A 13,804-nucleotide genomic window follows, 5' to 3' on the forward strand; every position below is an offset into this window, starting at 1 on the left:
TTTAGCTTGTTATAGTCAAGCAACCTTGAGTTGTAGTTTTATTGAGGAACTTGAGAAAATTCCTAAATCCAAGGTGTTTGTGAGATTATCCTTAACACTTATCACAAAAGAAATTTTTTTAGCTCAAATATAAATATATAAATATATATATATATATATAAGGGGACTCAATAATAATAATATATAATTTTGATGATTATTTTCCGTTTCTTATGAAATTTCTTTACACTATACTTTAACATTAATAACATATTTATACACAATTTTATATCTTAATATCTTGCATTACCTTTAAATCAAATCTAAAATATTAGATTAGATATTCACCAAACAAAAATATTAGATTAGGTATAATTATAATGTATCTCTTAATCTCTTAATTTATTTTACATCATTTTCATTATCTTGTTGATATGTTCTAATTTTAGCAAAGAATATAATATTTTGATTGATAGATTTTTGGGGGCGTTTGGTAAGTAGAGGGATTCTTTTAAGTTTTGCATGAATTATAAATTGAGAATTTTAAACTCCTATTTGATATGCATGTTTTAAAAATCTTTTTCATGAATCTAACATTCACAAGAATCCAATTGTTTTTAATTAAGTTTTCCACTAAAATAGTCTCATGGAAGCCTGAGTTAAAGAAAAAAAAAGAGTTTTACTATGATAAAAATAATTTTAAAAAAATCACGTTACTATTATTAGATCATTTAATTTGATAACTGTTTAAAAATTTTGATAAACATATCACATTAATTATTTGATTCCAAAAAAAGGATATTTATAACAAATTAAACAAATTTTAATTATTCATATGAATCATAATTCCCAGGATTTATAATTTTCAGGAATTATAATTTTCGGACACAAATTAACTTTATTTGTACCAAATGCGCCCCTTGAAGTAATATAAACAGTCTAATTGATTTAGTCGCTAAGATTTCGAAGAGGAAAAGAGAATTTGAGGATTCAAGGAAAAGGAAATCTGACAAAAAAATGACTAATAATTAAAAAATAAAAATTAATATTGAATAAAATTATTAGAGATTAAAATTTTACTTTAACTATAATAAAAGATTATGTTCCTTAAAAAATAAAAGATTATGTTCCTTAAAAAATAAAAGATTATGTTTAGGTAGTAAAAATTAATTGCTGCGAGTTTGAAATTTTTTTACAATTATTTTAAGAAAAAAGGCTACTTTCAAATGGTGGGTTTGAAATTTAATTGCAAAAGGTTTCCGCTAAACTTATAGGAATTATAAACATTACATCTGCAAATAATTTTTTTACTGAAAAGTATTTATTTTTTAATTAGATTTGGAGTCATAAATTATCATTATTATTTTTAAGTTCTAAAATAATGCTCTTTAAATGTATATAGAGAGCAAGTGTAGATAATTTTCATCGCCAACTCTAAAATATTTTAAATTTTTAAAAATTGAATTACAAAGTATTATAGTTTTAATTGGTAAGTTCGAGGTATCATTTATCATTTTATGATGTTTAATTCTTATAATTAAAAGATTTTAAATAAAAATACTAATAGTATAATGAATATATTAAATATTTCCTAAATAATAAACAAAAAGATTAGTTCAAAAGTAAAAATGATATTAAATTAAATTTTAATCTTAATGAAATATAAAGATGTAATTTGATAATTAAAGAATTTCAATTTTAATTATTTTCAAATAAAATAGATGATGCCTATGTATTTTTAAATTTAATATTTTTACATATAATTAATAATATAATATAACAAATACTTCATAGGTTGTTATTAAATTTATTTTTAACAAAAATTTATTTAATCATAATATCTTTACAAGTCAATGCGATGTTGCCATGTGTCATTTACATACATTTTTATGAATTAGAAAAACGAAGAAATGTAGACAACTTGCAACTTAATGTGCGAGAATTTAAATTAAAAACCAAAGATTGGATAAAATTAAACTTACAAGCAAAGGTAAATTAGTAGAAAGATAAATGCATGAATTTAAAGGAAAATAGTGAAGTGATTGTTCAATAAGACTTCGTATAATAATCAACTTCCTCTGCCCGCTAATCAAATTGTCTCAAAAAAAGTGGAAAAATTCACCCAAGACTCCGACCTCCAATCAAAAAACTCTTACCTACAACAGCATGGTGAACGAAGGGATTGGATTTCAACAACAGTTCAAACTTCAAAGTTTAACGAAGGGAACAGAGTTCTATCGTGTAACTATACAAACAATGAACAGCACAGCAAAAAATATAGGCTCCCGGCACCACGTAGATATAACACTCAAAATGCAGTAACAAGGCTTTTATCGATCTAGTTTGCCGCTTGAAGACTTCCTTTCAAGCTTCCGTATCTTTTCAAGCAACTCTTTGATAGTATTTGATGCCTCCTACAGGAGAAAGACAAAAACATCGTCAGGCTTAACCAAAACCAAAACGCAAATACTATAACCGCCTTTTATAAGAAAGAGAACATACACCCTTTTATATTTTTATTTTAAGAAATATTAGTAACACATTTTCTAACACAATTTTTTGAACATATTCTTTATTATCAGCTGAAATTTATTGAAAATCACAAATTTTGATAGATTTCACTTTTCATTTAATGATTCTCTCTTTATTTTGTAATTTCCAATAAATTATAACTAATAATAAAATATGTGAAACATATGTTAGAGTGTATTGCTAATACACCTGATTTTGAAAGTGCATTAGGCAAGAGTAAAACCTCGAGCTTATTTCTCAATTTTTTCTCTTCAGCATCACGTCTGTCCCTCTCTTCAGCGAATACATCAATGAGAGTTTCTTGCTCGTTGTTCAACTCTTCAAGCTTTTTTTCAGCATCAATGAGCTGATGAAGAAAAAAAATAAGAAATATGCAACAGAGTTTAAACGAGCACAAAAGTTTTGCAGGTTCAATAAATTCATCAAGTATCATATTCAATGTCGTCAAAGTTGGACCAATTGAATCTACGTCTTTTTTTCATTCATTTAAGCCGTGATCTAGACATGAAATGTGCAAATGACATAATCCTGAAGAGTCGAGAAATACCATAAATGGTAAACTAGCTTTGCATGGCGATAGACTTCAAATCACATTGTTTCCGGTTACATATGTAAAATGACTAAAGAAAATGCAAGTTCAACAATATAGTAGTTTGGGGATGGAAGCTGAGATCTCTAATTGAGTCAAATTCAATCTGGTCGTCGACTCTGATGTTTACTCTTCTAGTATGAATCTGGTATATACTCTTGTGCTTTTAAATTTCGATACCAATTGAATGGTTTAACAATTTGTAACTGAGAAATAAAAATCAATTTCAAATATATATATTTTATCTTAAAAGGTCAAATATGTTCCTAACAATATGGAATTTCTTATCTCTTTCTCCATCTATCATCTTCAACATCTTTAGTTTAAACTTGAAATTTGATATCTTTTAATTATCAAAATATAATTCAAACAACCTAACAATATAAGCTAAACTAACTATCTTAATATAACACAATTCAAATCAAGATAAATTCTCCAAGTAACAAAATAAAATTCATCGCTTATTTAATAAACAAATAGAATTTACTTCTTAAAATAAGCAAAAAATTATTTTTTTATGCAGAAGCCGTTTACACAAACAAACAAAAAACAGAAAGTTGCATATTTTATTAAAATAAGTATTTTTTTCAACAAATAAACTTAAACAAACAGACCCAATATAAAATATATAAAAGAAAAGTACTTATTGAGTTGAAATCCTGAACAACATAATAGTACTAGCAAGGCGAAGGATAGATATAAGTTTTAGATTTCCCCAACAAAAAAAGAACTCTGCTATTCTTTTTCAAGCACATTTGGTATGGTGCTAGAACTTTGTTCAGAGATGTTTTTGTGGGTATCGACCCAGATTTAGACGCTCAAGTAGAATTTGGAGCATTCCAAAAATCTTGGAGATCCAACTACAAAAAAACACGTAGTCTAACATTCTTTTGTTCTTTTTTGACTTTTTTTTATGATTTTTACTTTCACTAAGACTTATTCCAGCTCAAGAAGTCGTACTAAAACTTGGCTAGTGCCATTCAATCTTGTAAACTCATTGAGACCGCCATTGGATAATACAAACAATATACATCACTTAATGAAACCAAGTATTAAGCTGTAAAGCGTTGAGATCATGGTCCAAACCTGAGTTTCAAGAGATTTACACCTGTCTTTCTCATGCTGCAGAGCATGCAACACTTCCCCTAAAATGTCCTCCTCCTTCCTTTGCAATCTATAACCATAAATATAAAAAAAACGAGAAGGATAAGGCTCAATGAAACAAGTTCACTGAAGAAAGCAAGATATGCAGTAAAAAATTTAAAATTTCAATTTACCTCTCCTTCAACTCACGATTCTCTTTTTTGAATTGCTCGAGAGTTAGTAAATCTTTGTCAGATAGTGGTTGCTCACCACCATTTACATCTTTTCCCTGCAGCTCAAAAATTAACTCTTTTTTAGGAGACATTTTCAAATAACAAACAATAAAGAATTTCTAGATAAAATCATTTTATAATAATAATAATAATAATAATAATAATAAACAACTAAATAAAGTATAATATATGATACAATAAATTAAATAATTAAAAACCAAATAAAAACACAATGTATAATATATTAAGTTAAATAATAATAACAAAATTTCTAATTTCTAAATAATATATATAAGTAAAATTGAACTTAAAATAATTAAAAAAAAACATATAGTATTATATAATACAAACTATCTAGAAAAACAATGTGTTATAGAAAACTTCAAAACAGGCATAACAAAAGAAAAACAAAATAACTTAGGGCCGGCAATGAACCAAATCAACTCAAACACCGATCGAGACTCGAATCGACAATTGACTCGTTTAACTTGAGTTCAAAGTTGAGCTCGTTAAATAAATAAACTGAACTTGAGCTACATATAGCTCAATTCGATTAGTTCACGAACAAGTTCGATATATAAATCTATCTATGCATATATGTAGATACATACATATATATATATAATAATTTTTTTATTAATTCCATATTGATTTTGTTTCTTCATAAAATAAATAAATAAAATTACATAAAATAATTATAACGTTAAATTGAGTCAAGTTGACGAGTTTAACCGAGCTATTTGTGAGTTTAAACCGAGTCGAGTTGAGAATAAAAGTTTAAATTGAACTCGATCCAAGCTGAACCATTACTTATCAAGTTGACTCGAGCTCAGTTCAACTCAACTCATTTCTAGTCCTAAGTCAGTAATCCAGCTATAGCATTTTCAAGGGGTGGCTGTTTCTTTCTGCTATCCGCTATTGACTACTATGTAGAGAACAAAGTAAAATAAAGATGACGATATGCACTACCTCTAGCTTGGATCCTCGTGTGTACTGTGAGGTTTTTCCCCTTGATGTGGTATGTTGAAAACATCCATTCTCATTTTCAAATGATTTTTCGGCTGTAGATAGCTTTTGAGTTTTTTTCTTAGGCAAGACTTCACTGACTTCGTCATCGGATGATGATTGCTCAGATGAACTTTGCACTTTCCGTTTAGGAGAGACTGAAGATTGACCATTAATATATACCCTATATTTTTCTGTTTGTTTTTGTATCCGTTTCTGATTCGAATATGAATGCAATTTGTCTGATGTCAACGGTGGAGCCTTGCCATCCGTGGTAGAATATTTCCTTTTTGATTGTGATGATTCAGGAAAATAATCGGCAGATGCCTCTGCAAAATAAGATCAATTTGTAGAATATTGCAAGGTCATCACAATAAGATTTCACTCACTGAGAAAGCAACATAAAAATCAAATTAAAACAGCAAGGCCTACATCATACCTTTATCAGCAGAATCTCTGATTTGTATTTTACTTCGATTGGAAGCATAACCAATTTTATAGCAGTTAGTGCTCCTAAATAAAATAGAGAATAACAAATAAGTAGACCATAATTCATATCTTACGCCAGCCACTACCATAAATAGTCCAATGGAGAATAAAGAATCACCAGTATTTTTTCTGCATTTGTATCAATTTAGACTCCAGTCTGGATAAAACTAATGTACGCTCAAAGCCCTGCTTATCATGAGCAGGTTCAACAAAATTGGCTTCCAACACACCTGTTAAAAGAAATGAACCTTGTGTTAAATGAATACAGTAGACATGATAAAAGAAACTCAGAACTCAATGAACAGAAGAGGTTCCACCTATGACCCCACGCCCTCCACTTCCAGCTGGATTCCAGATCCTCCAGAATGGCTGACAAACAAGAAAACAACCTGTAAGAATTATGACAATGTTTTCTCCAAGTGGCAACCTCCATATTGATTGTTTATCATAGACCTTATGAACTTAATACCCCCCCAAACTAAGGCTTCCAAGTAGTTCAAAGTTCGATTGCTAGGCAGAATAGCTAGAGTTCTTCGCTAGTAAGTTCCCCAAACAATAATGTTAATTTAATTCAAAAGAAACTCCTTAAGCCGAGTCCAATTCGAAAACAAAGAAAGACTATTTTCAGAACAATACCCAACAGATTATTATTAAACATTAGCAGCCCAGAGATAAATTGCAAATTATCTCATTTGTCAGAATAGTATTTCTTGGCTACTGTTGCTTTTCCTGGTTTACTAAGAGGTGCACCGCTGTCAGTTATACAGCTGGCTATTCAGTTAAAAGGCAGTTATAAATCTATTCAGTTTAGCTTGACCAGGTACTGAAGCTATAAATCTATAATATATATAGTACTTGTAACAGAACTGGGATCACTTTGTACATTTACATCAGAATCAATAAATTCTATTTTCTCAGAAATTCTCTAATTTCTAAGAACCAAATAAGGATAACAAAAGGATGACATTAAGCAACTAATACCAGTTATAAAGATCCTATTGATAAAGTTTTTTTAGCTAGAAAACAATGATAAGTACATAAAAATTTTAGTTACGGTCAAATGACCAACTAAGTCTTGCAGATTAAAATCAACAAACCCAGTTTAACAACTGAAAAGATATTCTTCATAATCTCAAAAGCACTTGGCCCACAAAAACTTTCAAAGAGAGAAGGGGATAAGCTTCACATATGACATAATGTCATAATGATGCTTATCATTTGTTAATCATAACAAACCCTACCTTAATGAGTCGGTTCTTATGATAAACATTAAAACCTGAAACATCAATATGGTGTACTGCATCCTTGACAAATCCAATAGTAACAACGGCAACCATCTGTCAAAAGATCTAGATGAAATCATATTTCTGCACAAGTTAGGAATATCAAACTCGATTTAATTTAATAGACATTATTACATTTGAATCCTTCGGAAGAAGCCCATCAACTCCAGCTTGAGGCCTGTAGGTCACCTCTTGAGACATCATCATATCATTCACTATGTTGTGATGCAAAATATCTTTCCCACGAAGAATAATTCGGAAGCCAGGAGGAAGTCTCAGATATAAAATAGAGGCATAACTCTGGATAGGAAACAAAAATAATAATGAGAAGTGTGACAATGCGCACACAGTACATAAATCAGATACATGTCTATACTGAACATAGAATAGAACTAAATTACATATAAAATATTACATTATAATGCTTACATATTACACATTACACACATAATACATACACAGTGGAGCAGGAATTCCATACAAGAAAAACTATATATGTTGTTTATCTACACAAGTATATATTAGTAATAGTAATGATAATCATCTTGGTTTACCCTTAGTGAATGTCGATAGGTCAAGAAATGTCTAGAATTAGGAAACTCTTTAGCCATCTGTATGTTTTTCTCATCTCGATTTACACCTCTTATTTGGATATCCTGACACAATCCATAAAAGTATCAAAATTTGTATGAAATTTGCTTATAAAAAAAGAATAATTTTTTAAGGGTGGATGATGAGCTTCAGTTTTCAAGCATACATGTGGGTCTTCGTCGAAATCAAGTTCCAGCTGACCTTGGTCATCTTCCCAAAGATTGTATATAATTACTCGTGTACCATGATCTTTCACCAAGTTGAACTAAAAATTAAGAGTAAGACAATAACAGTTTATCAACAATATAGACTTTTAACCACAACTTGTGAAATTAGCCAATTTGTCAAGAAGAGCATATGTCAGAAAATAAGATCAGATTAATTACTACCTTCACCTCAAATAACAAGGGATTACCTGACGAAGAAGATCAGCCTCATTAGAAAATGGTGACCACTGTACTATTGTTTCAACATTTTTATCCCAATCATCCAGAGAAGTTCGTATTATCTTATTCCATTCCTGTCCTCTTCTTTCATAGTCCAGCTTTAGTTTCAGTATAAACAATAGTTAGACGCATAATTAAAAGCACATACTCAATTCAAATAATAAAATTTAATAGAAAACACCTACTCACCCCTAAATGTCTCTTAAAACCCACCCCCACCCCATGCTTTGCAATCAATTAATAATGTTTTCATAACACGTGGACCTCAGCAGAAAATCAGATACGTAATTATTACAAGTGTGTGCCAATGATGATCAAGGTAAACAAACTAAAGGTATAAGATGCAACATATATCAAAACCATAGGAATTTCGCTATCTTCAAGCAGACAAACTAGACCACCCTATCATTATTCCAATATATAGTATAAACTCCTATAAAATAATATCACAAAAGAGTGAAAGGCAAAGTTCATTGATTGACAAGGGCAAGACCTCTTGTGGCTCATGGACTTCTAGAGAAATGTGAAGACAAAATTCAATATAAATATTTTAGTTTCACACCTAATAACTTAAAAAACTAAAATCTATGAGTAAAGAAAACAAATTACCATGGGTACTACAATGTCTTCCTTCCCAGTACTCCTCAAAAATGTGTAAGACAGCAACCCTATGCTTTGTGAAGAGCTATTAAAACATCAAAATCACCCCATCAGACACAGAAGCATGCCATGATAAACAATAAATTTATACGAGTGTAACAGAATGGATGCAAGACAAATTCACATCAAGCACAATATAAATACTTAATGTTATTAAGGACAATTCTAAAATTACTGATTGTGCCAGTAATAGACCAGGCAACCTATAATGCTAAATGTATATTTATTTGTCTGAAACAAAACCATTGAAATCCAGCAAAAACATTTCAGCAGGGTGCATTTTAAGCTGCACACTTAATGTAAGGTAAGCATGCTCCTCAGAACCTCAAATCATCAATCAAAATTCACAAATGATAAAAGATAAAGGTCTTGCTAAAGGCACTGGTTAAGGAATTAAAAGGAGAAAGGTTTTATTAAAAATCATATGGGAGCGCATTTAAAAATCATAGGGGAGCACACTTTTATGCATCCCAATAAAAACCTTTCCCCTTTTACTTCCTTAACTACTGCCCTTAGGGCATTGGTAAGCATTTGCCAAAAGATAAATAGTTCATTTGGCTTTTTAATGAAGAACTACTTTAATTTATGAACAAAAACTGCAATAGCAAGATAACATTACATTACATTACACAGCTATTAGTAAATTGGGTAAATACTACACCATTGTGCATGAAAACAAGCATCATAAATCCAACAAATGCAAACAAGCATCATGAATGAAGCAATAAGAAAGTCAAACAAACCTTTTCATATCTTTCCCAGGATAGCGGGAGAATACAATTACATCAGCCCCGAGTCTCATGGTACTTGTCTTAAAGCCATTTCCATCTATCACATGAACACAAAAGATTAGTATGCTCTCTTGAATGAAATACTACCTCCGTTCCTATTTATAAAACACAATTACCTACTTCATCAGGATTAAGAAAAATGGTTAATTTAGTTGATAACAATAAATTTGTCTTAAATATATATACTTTACCAAAAATACCATTGTCATTAATTTTTCTCTCTCTCTTCTAAATGCATGTTAATATAACCTCTCTCCTATTTAATTAGGGTATTTTAGTCTAAAAATAATTAATGCAAGGAACATAATGGATTACTTCTTCAGGATTAAGAAAAATGATTTAGTTGATAACGATAAATTTGTCTTAAATATATATACTTTACCAAAAATACCATTGTCATTAATTTTTCTCTCTCTCTTCTAAATGCATGTTAATATAACCTCTCTCCTATTTAATTAGGGGTATTTTAGTCTAAAAATAATTAATGCAAGGAACATAATGGATTGGGTCTTATATAAAAGAACAAACAACTTAAAAAAGTTGGGTCTTATAAATAGGGACGGAGTTATATTCAATAAGATTTACAATCTCCCCAAGACTAAAAGTTTACATTGCCCAATTGTATTTGCCATTTTGCTTTTCACGGAATACCCCAGCGACATGCATTGACGCATTTTTTCAGGATCCATTCCACCACCATTATCTGAAATAAAATTTAATAACCCAACATATTAGATTTTGAAAACATAAAAAGAAAACAAGAGTGGTAAAAGAAAGTGGGAGCATATAACACTTCTATTAGGACTCTACTAATAAGGCATTCCAAAATCAAATTTCTAAACCTTTTCCACATATAGCCATGTCAAAATAAAATTTGCTTCTCAATAGAGATGGTAAAAGGAAAATGCTATTTAGTACAAATAAAAATCCATACTAAACACACGAAAGGCGTGGCTTGCTTAGATATTTCTCTCTGCAGTTGTAATTTCAAATGAAAATCCATTCAATGTCTTATGTCTCGCTTGAGATCTGCAGTTCTCTATTTTAATATTATAACCCTTTTTTTTGCTCCATTTAATATTGTAACATTCACTTTGAAAATCCCCTCCTGGTTGGTTAATCTTGAAAATTTGAAAGTGCCACTAGCAAGTAGCAACCTGTAAGATCCTTCTTTTTGAAGCTATGCAACATGTTCAAACCAGAATCTTCATGGATTCTCTTACGTGTCCCCTTCATGTGGTTCTGTTCTTATTTTATGCATTCTCCTTCAGTAAGTAGAATTTCAATTGATGTGTTTGCCCGGCTGATGTAAAGCCCACCTTCAATGACTAAGGTTTGCTCTGCATTTTGATGGAGAAACTATTGTGTGGTGGGATAGCTTCCACAAATAGCGGGATAAATGATAGAATCACAGCACTTAAAGTAGATCCTCCACTTCCTTCTATAGTTCTATTTTATAACCAAAACCAATCATCATAAATACGAATACACTTCATCTTTCTTTCCATATATCTATTGAGCAGAAAAGAAATTTTATGAATGAAAATACCTTCAATCAGCAACATCCTAGTGCCATCTTTCTTATTTGTAAGCATATCTACATTAACATATGTGGCCCCACTACAGACCTGAGGTCAAATTCAAGAGTAAGGCTGGGTAATAATCACAAACGATGCCTTATTCAAAAAATGGGAAGCAAAGCATACCTCATCCAATGAATTGTCCAAAAGCTCAGCCAAAGCTGCATAAACATAGCATAATCAATCTAAGCATGATAAATAATGATAAATCTCAAGGATCAAGGGGAAGGGCAAAAATTCATTAAATATCACAAAAAAAAAAAGATTAACCATTAACCATTGATACAAACATGCCCATTTTCCACTTTACCTCCAAGAGCCCACTTATGACTTGTGGCATTAGAGTGTAAAAACTTGGGGTGAACTCTGACATGATCCATACCAACTGCAGATTTTAGAAGAAATATCAGATTATGGTTACATTGTCAACAACACAGGCTAACGAAAAGAACCTCAGGTTTGTGACAGCCAGACAAAAGGAATAAAAGAATCAACCAAAAGAAAAGGGCAACAAGAATATTTATGACAATGAAGAACTTATTGAATTTATTCATTGCATAACAAAGAAGGTTCAGAAAAGGTTTGATGCTGAACCTTAATTAAAGCATCATGTTCAGAAATGGTCAGCCAAGTCCCAAGACATTAATTGAGAGAGTATGATAATCAATACTGAATAGCTACACAGAACTCTCAACCTCAAAAACATATAGTAAAATTGTGCATAGCATGATGGTCGCTATACAAAAGATTATGCATACAAAGAGAAGTGTTGTAAGAGACTTTGGAAAATTAAGGTATTTGCATGGGTTATATTCAGGCTATACAAGACATGTGTTAAATACTTACCTATTTAATTCCTAAAAGGATTGCATCAAAGCCCAACCTTTAGTTCTTACCTATTTAATCCCTCAACAATCAAAACTACATCATCCAGAAGAAGCAAGACTTAGGAATTTCCTGAAAGTATAGGACTACATCAAGGCCCAACCTTTAGTTCTTACCTATTTAATTTAGTCTTGGTCTCTTGGATGTGCTTAACAAGGGCATACAATCGACTATCCCTAATTGCATGCTTTTTCTGGATGGTGTAGTTTTGATTGTTGAGGGAAGAGGTTTACTCTAAACTTGAACTTTGGAGACAAACTTTGGAACCAAAGGGTTTTCACTTGAATAAAAGTAAGCAAGAAACAAGAAAATGACTTGGAAGTTGAAATGGGAGCAAATGTTACACCACAGGTTTCTAAGTTTAGAGTGCTGTGATACATATACAACAAATCATACAACAACTAAAGGAACTTCAGCCCAAAATCTAAACAACATTTTAAAAGGGAGAGGATAATCCTTTAATTGTAAAATTCTTTGCAATTTCCTATTTTGAATTTTGTGAAGGCACACGCAAAAACAATAACAATGTATGGTAATCTCTGTATTTCCCGGGAATCAAGCAGGTTTTCCCTCCCCAAAAATAATCTCTACTTCACCTAACATCACAACAGACATAGAACTAAGGTTCTGTCAACCTTTTTTAATTTTAAACTTGTCATACGTTAGAAACAACAAGCACGTGGATAAATTCTTTCAGTTCCGAATAAGCATTATTAAAAACTACGGGGAAAACAAGCATTGCGAGAGGCCTGTCTATCCGCATTTTTTATTCTCTGAATATGTAGTTTGTGCGAATATCGGTTAGTTTGTAAAAAAAAAAAATGGATACCGAATGCTAATATCATTCTTATTGTTGTCATATAATATAGATGCAAATGAAGACCAGAAACATAAGAAAAAGTGTAGAACACAATATCATCCCCAATTAGTAACTATTTGGCATTTCATAAGAACAAAACGCACCTGTTGAAGATCCAGAGCCTCCGAGCGGAGCACCATCGTAATCCCCGGCCTTCCAGAACTGCTTGGAGCTATTCAGACTCAAACTCTTACTCGCGTTGGCGCGCGATGCCGTCGAATTAGATGCCCATTCCGGCGCCGGCAAGGACAGCACCGCAGTGGGAGGAGGTGTCGGCGCCGGAGCCGGAGGGAGAGGGGTGAGGAATCCAACCGGCAAAACCACTCCTCCAGCCTCGCTCGTCCTTCGCTTCTTGGACGGACTCTCTACCGAAGAAGAAGCACCGTTCACTGCGTTGGCGACTGCACTGTCCAAATCATGGCCCTCGTCTTCGTCCGTGTCGGAATCGCTGAGTTCAATAACCGAACCCGGAGGGGGCGCCGAAACGACGCCGGTTCTTGGCCTCCTCTCGGTGACAATCGGAGTCTCCAACACTTCTTCTTTTACGCAAACATCCATGGCTGGCTAAAACGGGAGATGAAGATTCCACAAACAAACATAAAAGAGGTTTTTAGAGATTTGAAAATTGAAGTTGGAAAGTTAAAATCGCAACGAATGAATCAAGCGAAGGTGATGGGAACGATTGAACTAAAAAGGGGATTTGTGATTTGTCTGTCTCGTAGAGGAGAGGAGAAGAAAAGACGAACTCCGCCCTTGATCCAGGGAATATGGTGCACTCGCCCACGTTTCTTTTTTCTAA

General features: G+C 31.8%; 1 protein-coding gene and 1 non-coding gene across 3 annotated transcripts; both read right to left on the bottom strand.

Moving 5' to 3' along the window:
• Positions 1-1,998: 1,998 nt before the first annotated feature.
• LOC100786679 (protein MICRORCHIDIA 7) lies at positions 1,999-13,804 on the bottom strand. Of its 2 annotated transcripts, none has more exons than XM_006580555.4 (20): positions 13,110-13,804; positions 11,572-11,646; positions 11,388-11,422; positions 11,231-11,309; positions 10,292-10,384; positions 9,634-9,718; positions 8,840-8,915; positions 8,200-8,328; positions 7,951-8,049; positions 7,748-7,849; positions 7,329-7,493; positions 7,152-7,247; positions 6,228-6,279; positions 6,029-6,140; positions 5,861-5,934; positions 5,386-5,750; positions 4,378-4,472; positions 4,187-4,274; positions 2,735-2,857; positions 1,999-2,393 (listed from the first exon to the last, which is right to left on the bottom strand). In XM_006580555.4, the coding sequence occupies exons 1-20, from the start codon at positions 13,561-13,563 to the stop codon at positions 2,310-2,312; spliced, it is 2,481 nt and encodes an 826-aa protein (XP_006580618.1). In that variant the 5' UTR covers positions 13,564-13,804; the 3' UTR covers positions 1,999-2,309. The 2 variants fall into 2 exon arrangements, with proteins under 2 accessions (XP_006580618.1, XP_040871573.1); XM_041015639.1 differs by having other exon boundaries at positions 2,701-2,857.
• On the bottom strand, positions 12,169-12,367 carry MIR9760 (microRNA MIR9760). Its single transcript, NR_126812.1, has one exon. It is a non-coding gene; the product is annotated as a microRNA MIR9760 (primary transcript).

Source organism: Glycine max, chromosome 5 (assembly GCF_000004515.6).
Source record: "Glycine max cultivar Williams 82 chromosome 5, Glycine_max_v4.0, whole genome shotgun sequence".
NCBI classification, from domain to species: Eukaryota; Viridiplantae; Streptophyta; class Magnoliopsida; order Fabales; family Fabaceae; genus Glycine; species Glycine max.